Below are 11,308 nucleotides of genomic sequence, written 5' to 3' on the forward strand. Positions count from 1 at the left end.
ACACTCTCCTGATAAATTCCCCGCAGAATTCTGGAGGCTGCGAGGGAAAATAAAACACGAGTGGAGTTATTAAGGCTGCCTCCCGGTGGGACTTGTGTGTCTCAGAAAATTACGTGCACTGTGACCTCAGTCATCTTCCCCTCTCCTGCCCCTTTTTTTCGGTGCTTTGCTTACACATTCCTTTTAAAGTTCAGAAAAAAACAGAGCTTGAGGTACAGGAAAGAGACTTAGCTTTGAAAACAAACACTATTTCATCTTTCTCTCCCTCCATGTTGCCTTTTGCTACTTTTTTTTCCTCCCCGCATGTTCCCCCGTTTCTGTGCTCACAAATATGCACACACTCCTCAATGCAAACACCAGAATATGCTCACACACATGGCACCCTCATGCAAAGATCCAGGACTCCATTGTTTATCTCCACTGGTTGTTGTTGTGTTTTTTTTAGACGTATACCTCCGGATTTAAGCTCCTGAATGATTGAGACGGGGCTTCAGTAGTTGATGCACAGAGCAGTATGTGCGTCAGTGTCACCCTGGGAGAACAGGTGTGAGTAAGAGCAGCTGTTTAATCTTTTTTTGAAAAGCAGAGCGAGTCACCACGCATGTTTATATAGAACAATCAGAGATGTCTTGATTTTAAAAAAGTACAGCGGGGTTATTATGACAGTTATGACAGTGATACTGGAGAGAGGGGGGTGATGTCAGGACAAGGTGGCTTTGGAACATAATGTGAGAAGCATCTTCTCTTATATTTTTCTTCTAATTTTTAGCTTTTATATGACACAGTAAGAGCACTGATACTAACGCCTTTATCCTGAGGGTCTGAAAATCAAGAGATCAGTTGAGGTGCGGGTTAGAGTCCTTAATTTATCTCCCCCAAAAATAAATACATAAATAGATAAATAAGAATTGTACACAACAATAACTTGAATTCTTGCTTCCACTGTGTAAGAGCATTTGAGAAAACCTGATTCACGTTTTATCATCACGTCACATATTTAAAAAAACAAAAAACAAAACGGTGTCCTTCTAGCAGAGGATTCAAAGTTAGTTGAAGCTCGAAAAATACAGTAGTGAGGGTTTTTCTACCAGTAATACATTTTTTTATCCCCTTAGTTTTGAGGTGTTTGGTCGTACGGAGAGTCTGACAAAAAACTGTATGAGAATATCGAGTTTTAAGTCGAGGGCCTGCTGTATTTTATGACGTTTTTAAATTTGAAGTTTTTATTTCTTTTCTTTTTTTTTTAACTGTTTATTTTGATTTTTCACAGCTTGACACACAGTTTCTACACTACTTACATCTATATAATGAAAAGGAAAAACTTATATATATATATATATATATATATATATATATATATATATATATATATATATATATTTATATAGTATATGCATTAATATATGTTTAATTTATAAATAAATGTTTATTTTATTATTATTATTTTTTTATTACATTACTGTATCAACATGTATTTATATACCCAGCCTGTATGGGCTTACATGACGGCATGAATTCATGCAGTCCAGAGTCAGAGCCCACAGCAGGTCTACTCATTGTCAGATCAGCAGATGAAAATTAACGCTGGGGTTGGTAGTCAGATTTAGATACACTTTTTTTTATACTGATTGTGTTTTTAATTTTCACTATGATAATGTTTTGGTGTTTTCTTACCGCATTCAAATTCATGCTAGTTTTCCATGACTACCAACCCTAGCTTTAAAATAAAATATAGACTGATAAAATAGACTGTTTTTCATGCTTTTTTTTAGAAAAAATCAGCAAACTTTAACACATCAAATTTACAAACACACATTCAAGTTTTTGCTCATTTGTCCACCACAATATTTCAGGGTTCTGATCAAAATTTGAACAGTGCAAAAGAAAATGGGTTCAATCACACAACTCACAAAGTCTGTTTTCTTGAGGAATATTTATGAATCTCCAACCTCAATGTCCAGAGGTAAATAAATGAGATGAATGAAATGTTTCATTTTTATTCAGGGCTGAATCTTTGTTTGATCTGCACGTGTCCTTAGTTTTGCATTGTACCGAACATTTTGACATATCATCAAACCATTCTTCTTCAAACTTCAACAAGAGCTTGTCTTTCATGCTAACAATGCCACTCAGATTATTCCTGCAAATACACAAAATATCCACCACCTCAAAATCCAAGTGATGCTCTTTACCCATGGAGACTTTTGAGTAGCCGACTCCACAATCAGATCATTTCATATTGTTGTTAGGTGTCACATTGTTGACCCCTTAATCTACAAATGGTATTCGCAGTCCATAGAAGATAATATCAGTGACCTAAAGAAGACAAAAAATGGAAGAAGCTAGAATTTTAGCTTTGATGCATCACCCAGTTTGACTGCTGGAGTATAAACCGCTTTACAAAAGAGTTGTGCTTTGAAGACATGAGACCATAAAAATGAAAGTATAAATACTTCTTTTGAATATTTCATAGATTGTTGCACGTTAAACAACAACGATTTCTAGCCTACTTTACCTCTTGCATGATTTTGGCTGCCTAGTCGTAGCATGTTGCAAGTTCCTGTGGACGTACACATTCAGACAGTGTTACTTTGTAGTGTGACAGCAAAGGTAAGTTTAATATACTACACAAATTTGTGGTGATACACCTTTATCCTTAACCCTCCAACTCAAGCAGGTCTGGTGTTTCTCAGCTTCTTGTTTTGCAGGTAAAAGCATCCCATCCAGCTGTTTTCCAACCATCTTATGTCGTTGCCTTTGTTGATGCATGCTACAAACATCAAACACAGCAGCTTAAGATGAGACAACACAAAGATAGAGTGTAGAGCTTTAGAATATTTTACTGCATCTTTTCTTATAAAATTCACAATTACGTTGTAGCTATCTAATTTCCTCATCATGCACTCATCTGGATCTCATCTTCTCTCCGTGGATCTGTCTGTAGTACATTTGAAAGGTGAATTAGAAGGAGAGTACATGGCTCGGTGAGACCAGACCAGGGCTGGTCCTCGCTGTGCAGGCATTGTATTGATTGCAGTGTGAGTCACACCTCGGGCTGTTTAGTGCAGGAGGAGAGAAATGCCACATCACTCACTCCTCTATTTATTGCAGTTTCTCTTTAGGTCTCTATAAGCGTCGAACTGTTCCTTAGCCTTCTGTGCGGTGCTTATGAGTTGATCAATCTTGGCCCTGAAACCTCTTAGTATGTTTTATGTAAAGATCATTTTGTGCAACATATTCTAAATGAACTTGCATGAATAGGTTGAACCATGAACACATGAATTTGCTGCATGTCACTCAGTATTGGGCTCTCTGCACCCTGCATGCTTTTATTATATATTTATCTTCTGCACTAGCGTGTAAAGGCAGTGATTCTTGCATCCAAAGCATGTTCTCCATGTCTGCAGTCGTGCCTTTCACTGCATTGCACATGCATTTTGAAGGAGGATGGCTCAAACAACTGTAGGTGTTAAAGTTTTGTGTGAAAAAGCCTCTGCCTTTAAACTCAAGGTTCAGTTGGTCAAGAGTGTTAAAGAGGAAGGTTGAGGGTGGGGGAGTGAGTGCTCCACAGGCCACCGAGCAGAAACTTCAAAAACTCGTTTTTTTTTCTCCAATAGTAATCAGGATGCAGGAAAAATAAAATGTGTCATGGGCTCAGTGAGATTTAACTTCAGCTTGGCATTCAGTGATTGAGAGATTATGAGAGACAATTGGCTGAATGTGCATCCGTATTTTGGTGACACATCTGCCAAATCAACACCGTCTCCACCCTCCATCTGCCCCTCACAGAGTCTCTGATGGACCTGCCACTCAGTCCTGCTGCAGCCCTCTTTCCAATACTTCATGTGCTATGTGTTCTCACATCAGTTCATCTCTTCCTTCTTATGTCCGTGAAGGTTTTCACTCATCCTGGTCATGCTAATCCAAACTGGACTGATTTGAAGTTTTTGAAGATGTTTTGTTTTATTCTTCACTTCTCTTTTGTTTTCTTTGTCTCTCAAACTTTAAAATATGAACTACCCTTCTACTCTTTCTAAATTACTCAGAAGACCGCAAACTGGAAGCAGGGTAGCAAAATAAATCACATTTTTACTCGTATTTTGATATAAACATGTGCAATAAACACAACCTAAAGGACAACTTCAATCCAATCTAATCCAGCTTTATTTGTAAAGCACCTTGTAAATGAGCAGGCAGTCAAGACAGCTTCACATAGAGCAGACTGAAAAGTTACAGCAAGCAATAAATGGTTAAAAAAAAAACTAAGGCATGAAAGATGATAATAAAATGCTTTAAAATTAAATAAATAAATAATAATACAAATTATTGAAAAATAAAATGAGTTGAAACTAAAGCTAGTGAAAAAATGTTAAAACATTTTTTAAATACCTGCCAAAAATAAGCAAATAAACAAGCAAATAGATTAGAATAAATCATAAAACAAAATAAATATATATAAAAACAATTCAAATAAAGGCCAGTAACTCAAAATTGAAAACTATTTCAACAATGCATTTAATTAAGTTTTGAATTAAATTTGAATTGCAGTGAATAAGGAAAAAACTATATTTCTGTGAACAATATATTATTATTATAAGTACATAATAATATGAAGAATATATAATATAATATATCATATAATATAATACAATATGAAAAATTATAATATATGATATGATATAATAAAATATATAATAAAACATATAATAATATATGATGTGATATAACAACATATAATATATAGTAATAATAAGAATATAAAATAATATAAGAATATGATCTAATATAATATGATATATAATATGACATGATAAAATGTTGTATAATATTATATTACATAATAAAACATTATATAATAAAATATAATATGATATAATATAACATAATACAATATAATATGATATAATATAATATAATATAATATAATACAATATAACATTGAAAGATGATGATAACCTTGTAGTGAAAAAAAACAGCTCTTCTACTTTTTGGAGTACCACAATGTTACAACACGTTCTGTGCATAAATGTGCTGTAAATCAGAAAGACAGATTGTAAGTTTTTGCTGATTCAAACACCTTGATATTTTTTTGTCATCTGTCATTTGAGCACATGCTTTATTCTCCTGAGACTGAGATCCCAGGCATTTCAACCTCTTTGAGTTATTAACACTCTGCTAACACCTGTGGGTTGTTGAGGTCAGATATGAGTCACTGGTGGCATTAAGAGTCTTCAGAGTCACAAGACTCAAGGTATGGTTTGGTGGTGTGGTAGCTGATTAGTGGTGTGGCAGTGAGTCAGATTGACACAGATGGCCTCCTTCACTCCTCCTCCAAATTAAATCAAACGTGTATATTACCACCCAAAGCAGTTCCTCTCGTCCTGGAGATGAAAGAACACTGAGGAGTCTCCAGAAGAATTGACCCTTCAGTTAAGAGTTGTGCTGAAATATTCAGATTGTTGGTGATGAGCTGTGGTCTTGTTAACACTCATTATCATCTGTGCTGTAACTCCAGAGTGAATGAAATGCTGCCTCCGAAAGCAAGGTTGATCATTTCAATATCTCAAGGTGGAAGAGAGGCAGGAAAGGGTTAGGACCAGGAGTTGAATCTGCAACCACTGCAACGAGGACTATAGTCTCTGTATGAGGGGCGTACTTACACCATTGAGCCAATCGGCACCCAATCAAATTAGCATTACTGTTTGCATCAAGAAGCCACTGAGGATAATTCAACAAGCTGGTTTGCTGGTTACCTCACTGCAGGGAGTTTGAAAGCAAAATCACAGAGAAAAATGTGAGTCTTTTGGGGATATTTTCCCAAGATGTGAAGACTTATGAGGAACATTTCTATACAGATAAAATTAGAACATATTGTTATCCTACTAATCTATGACCCCCACTGTTTCTGAAGTCAGAGTGATCTATCGGAAACTATATCCAGTGAAAAAACTCAAGGAATCAGAATTTACTGAAGATTTGAAGCTATAATCTATTCCAGACTACACTCATAAAGAGAGCTAAGAGGGCGATAACAAACTACTATTTTATGAAGTTGTTTGTGATCAACAGTGCTGATTTCGATGATGTTTAAGTTTGCAGCAAGCGCCAACCTCCGGTCCTAAAATATGAAGCCCATGCGGAAGTGCTAAAAACTGCAGTTCATCGAGCGTCCACTAGAGGCTGGCTGCAGAAACACCCAAAACCACATACACACCTATTCAAAGAAGACAATCTTTACAGCAGAAATAAACATGTTTACAGCCTGGTTCAAAAATGATTTAAGTCTGAAGCTCATTTATTTCTCAGCACAAACTGTACTGGGGGTGGATTTTTTTTTTTATAACTCGTTATTTTTGAAGATATTAAACTTACAAGTTTTGCCCAAATAAGGGCATGGCTGACTTGACTGACACACTAGACTCTTTACCTCACACTAGGTCCACAGAAGTTAGGTTGAGTTCAGCATTTCCAATCTTGATTGAAGAAATGTATTTATTGGGATAAACCCCTTGAGATGTGCCATCTCGTTTTAGAGGGGGCCCCAGACAGACAATGACAAATAGAAAACAGTACAATACAAATTATACAACAAAACATGAAACCTTCAAAACAAAATCAAAAACAAACAAACAAAAAAAATAACATAAAAAACTCGAACAGTTAGATAATCAACCGACTTGACGATGACAACAACAACAACAACAAAACGGGTTGGTATAACCTTAAACAAGGTACAATCGACAAGAAAAAAATAGAATAAAATTCAATAAACTAAAGGAGCATTTATAAAAAAAACACACACAAAATAATAATGATAATAATCTACATAAAAATAAATGAATAAATAAGTAAAGAAGGTAGAGGACCATTGAGGGCTTCACTGAAACATAAACAGTTTGGCACTATGGCACCTGCTGATGATTGGCTTTAAAACAGGGTTCAGAAACAGATGGGTGACGTCACAGATACTACGTCCATTTATTTAAAACGTCAATTATCCAATCATTGCAGAATCCTTACAACTGACTTCACACCAACTTCATACTCACCTTTTTGTATCTTCAAGTTTCTGTTGTTGATGTCTGATTTTATAGTTTTCTATGCTGATTATTTTTTCATGTAGTCTTTTCCTGTTGTTCACTTTGCCTTTTTGTTTTTAACCTTTAAGTACTGAATCATGCTTCTTTCTGGTGTTACATAAGTCTTGTAATAGAGCTACCTGGTGTGTTATTGATGTTGAACAAAGTGTGGTAAAGTGTGTGTTTGTAATTGAACGCTACTTATCAGACTTTGAAAAGCACACTGAAATGATCTGATAAAATGTATTTCATGTTTTATATTGCTAAATGTATCGTAGTTTCTTAAACTATGATGCCCAGCAGTGTCAACGCGATGCGCTCACTCTGACCGTTTCTCTGTCTTTAGGAGCGTTTCCTGCCGCTGTTCGGCACGCACGTAAGGACCGACTCCACAGACCTGCTCACGTGGCCACTAAGACTTTCCAAGCTCTTCGAATTCTTGTGAACGACGAGCTGAACGAACTTCATTCAGGCCTTTGTGCCGCCAGGACAGCGCTGAGACCTGGAGGACGTCTCTGCGTCATCACTTTTCATTCGCTAGAAGACAGACTGGTGAAACGTTTCCTCCAGGGAGAGGACTTATCTAATCTAGACCAGTATCACTTCACCCAGAGGAAGAAAGGAACTGGGAAGGGAAAGTTGTTGGATGAGAAGAGAGATGATGGAAATCTTGATTGGGTCCCTCTTCGGAAAAAAGTGATCACGGCAGAAAAGGAGGATGTAAAAGATAATCCTCGAGGACGCTCTGCTAAACTCAGAGCAGCTCTCAGGCTCTAAAGAGATAGGTTTTTTTTTAAGTGGGGTGTCTGAGGTATCTGTAAATATTAAGTGTTTTACCCACAAGAGATCCCGTCAGCTCAGCCCCTTTATTGAGTAACCGGACAAGGACCTGAAACAGAAGCTAGACTATCAACACCTGCAGACCGGGCCAAATCTTTCATGTCATGTTGGTAATCCCAAGAAACTTCGACCCAATCAGTGACGTCAGTGTACATGTACTTTATGTTTTGGACATTTTTCAGTGCTTCACTTTGCCGTCAGAAAGCCCATAAGTTTTTGTTTTTGAATCCCTATATGTTTGCATCTCATTTTGACTTCATTTTAAACGAAAAATGTGAATTATTTTCTGTCTGACTCAGGAGTGGCTGCAGAGTTTGTTGTTTCAGCTCAGTCCTCCCCTTTATCAGCTAACACACTGTATTTTGATAAGGTAAACATATCGTGCACTTGCATTCAGCTTTTCTGGTTTTCTGACTTAACTTCTGAAAATTGAAGAAAGCACTGAACAGCGATGGGTACTCTGGAAGGCAACCAGAGTAATTGCTGTTTTTACCCGTATGTGATCGGCTGGTATCCTTTGATTGAGAAAGGTCCCGAAATAATGTTGTTACCAAATCCCACTTGTAACATCAGGAGCTCTCTGGGTTCATGGGCTCGCAGTTTACACACCTGCACCACCAGGTAACTCGGGATCTCTCCTGCTCTATAGTTGGGACAGAACTTTCTCCTCTTTCTCCTTTTGTCCGTTGAGTCTCGTTCTTCCTCTGTAAACTCAAGTATATAGAGGTGTCCTCTTCAACCAAAGTTAACGACACGTCCCCTGTCAGAATCACACTTTTTTTAGTTTGGTTGTTTGTTTTTTATTTATAAAGCACCATTCATACAAGAGCAATTCAAAGTGCTTTACAGAGTTAAAAACAAAACAAAAACCAGAACAGACTGCAGACCAAATCAGCTGATCAGTGCACTGCAGGTGGAAGAACACGTAATTGACGCATCCAAGAGTAGTGCAACAAGAAATGGGTTCTCTAACGCCAAAGTACAGTACTAACAAATTTCTAAATGGAGCATGCACTAATACCGACATTTTTCCCAAATTGACCCCGTCTGCAGCCTAGCTTGATAACCTAGCTTCTGTTCTGGTTCTCCGGCCACTTTCTCAACAAAGGGGTTAAGCTAACTGGCATCCCCTGTGATTAACATGCTAACTATTGACAAGTAATTAAGAAGCCACTGCTTGGCAATCCGTCAATCAGGATAGAGAGTTAAAAATATGTCTAACCTTTAGTTCAAATGCGGTCACTCAAAGAAACCAAGATAGCAAGGCCAAAGCCAAGATGGTAGTCCAATCATGATGGCTAAAGCTTCTTATATTTGGATTCTAGCTCCATAAACACAGTTAGCAAATTTTAACTGTTAGGAAGCAAATGAGTCGGCTTCAATGCTGCATCAGAGTCTTTCTGTTTGGTAAGGGCACTTTGAAGTGACAGGGAAACTCTGGTTAAGGAAAAGAATTATTAATAATCCCGCTCACTGAAGCAGAGTTTGTTTTTCTCACGGGGAGGTGAATAATGAAGTTCTGGCATCATAAAAAAAATGGCACAAATTGGCAAAGATTCAAAAACAGACAAAATAACTGGAATATTTAGATTGGGATAAAAGTCTGTAATGAACTGTTCAAAGGTTATCAATACAGAGCCGTAACTTTTACACATGTTGGTTTTTGTTTGAAGTGTTACATAATGTTATTCTTATAATAAAATGTGTGATTTGTTTTTTTGTTAATTAAATGTGTGCAAAAGAAAACAGTTTCTGGTTCTTCTTAGTTTAATATGGTAATGAAGATGTTTTTATTTGACAAGATTTGTCCCGTTGAGATCAGAGATTCAAGAGAGACCAGGCCAAGACACAATAAGCAATAAAGCTTGTCCATTACATTAAAAGAGTGTAATCAGCTAAAACATTTCTAAACATTCAGGATGACTAAAATTTGCAGATTGTTCCAAAGAATAAGTGCAGATAACCTAAAAGCTTTCCTCCTCGGTTCAGTGGGAACAATAAGCTGCGCAAATCCAAGAAAGAAGGTTGTGAACTCCGTCCTTCATGATAAAAAAGGGAGGAAGTGTGAGCCTGAATTTAGCCCAGAATAGCTTTGTGTAAAGTTTGCGTGCACACATTTTTTCATTGAAGAAATCCACAGAGAAAAACGCTAAATGTACATATCTGCGTGTTGATGCAATATGAGGTATTTATTGCAGCTAAAAAAAGGTGGAACATATGAAACAAAAGAACACCTTTCTCCCATTGACGTCTATATTCTCCCTGAACCTCCCCTGATGATCAGCTCTACTGTACCATGTGAATCAGTAATGCCACTAAATACTGAATGACGCAGGTGTCAGAAGTGGTGCTGAATGAGCGGGCTGCTTGTTCTTGAGCATTCTCTCACCTTCGACTGGAAGCAGATGAGGCGTTTTGATCTTTACTATTTGACTTTGACTAATTGTAATTGCTCCATCAAGATTATTAACACTTTTTTCCTCTGTCTTAGTTTAGTACACTCTAAATATACCCCCCTTGTTACCTTGGAAACTAAATGGCGCATGTAACATTTAACTGTGTCTAAAATTATAAGCTGTTTTAATCTAATGTGAAATGATGCCATATCTGGAGTTTGTATGTCCCCATCTTTGACATCAGTTGATGTAAGTTAATGAGAATCAGTGTCCCTGCTGAGAGAATATGTTATGATATTTAATCATTTGGATGCTTGGTTTCTATTTTATCACTGCATGACCTTTAACCACGTATCAGGAGGTGAATGAGTTACTGATGACTACACTCCACTGATACGTAACAGCATTCATCTATCATTAGAAAATACACAAGAGACACAGAAGAGATGGTTGCATTTTAAAGTAAACATGCCTCCTCATGAGTAATATTTTTATGGAATGCACATTAAAGACAATAAATGCTCTTTTGTTCAGCTACTGTTTTATGTATTTTTTTCCACAACCTTATTGTCTTAAATTAAAGTTAAGAGAAGGATTTGTCATATAAAGCTGCTGGATTCTGATTGGTCCAAACCCCTTGACAACAGTTATTAACTTTCATTAGCATGAGCAACATCAGAGGCAAACTGATCACACGTCATGTCAAATCCATCCACGGAAAAGAGTTCCGGCACATTTTGCTTCTGCTTGTTGACACCACAGACCGTAAGGTGAGGTAAAACCGTTAGCTTCAGTTAGAATGCCAAATCGGCCGGCTACAGACATTTTCATATTGGATCCTGTCCAGCAATATGATCAACGAGCGGAGCAGGTGAGAGAAACTTCAAGTTAGCGGTCTCTACAAAGAAACTTAAACCATGAGCGGTGGTGATGATAGCAGCAGGGTTCAAAGTTGTGACATTTGCTTATTTTTAAAGGTGTGTGAACCGCAGA

The 11,308-nt window shown here is 37.1% G+C and overlaps 1 protein-coding gene across 2 annotated transcripts in view; it reads left to right on the plus strand.

Moving 5' to 3' along the window:
* The window catches only part of mettl15 (methyltransferase like 15), a 63,304-nt gene extending 52,456 nt beyond the window's left edge, over positions 1–10,848 (plus strand). For both annotated transcript variants that reach the window (XM_034679652.1, XM_034679653.1), the window contains exon 6: positions 7,426–10,848. In XM_034679652.1, the coding sequence (XP_034535543.1) occupies positions 7,426–7,856 (431 nt within the window). In that variant the 3' untranslated portion in view covers positions 7,857–10,848. The remainder of the gene's footprint in view (positions 1–7,425) is intronic.
* Positions 10,849–11,308: the final 460 nt, after the last annotated feature.

Source organism: Notolabrus celidotus, chromosome 3 (assembly GCF_009762535.1).
Source record: "Notolabrus celidotus isolate fNotCel1 chromosome 3, fNotCel1.pri, whole genome shotgun sequence".
NCBI lineage: Eukaryota > Metazoa > Chordata > Actinopteri > Labriformes > Labridae > Notolabrus > Notolabrus celidotus.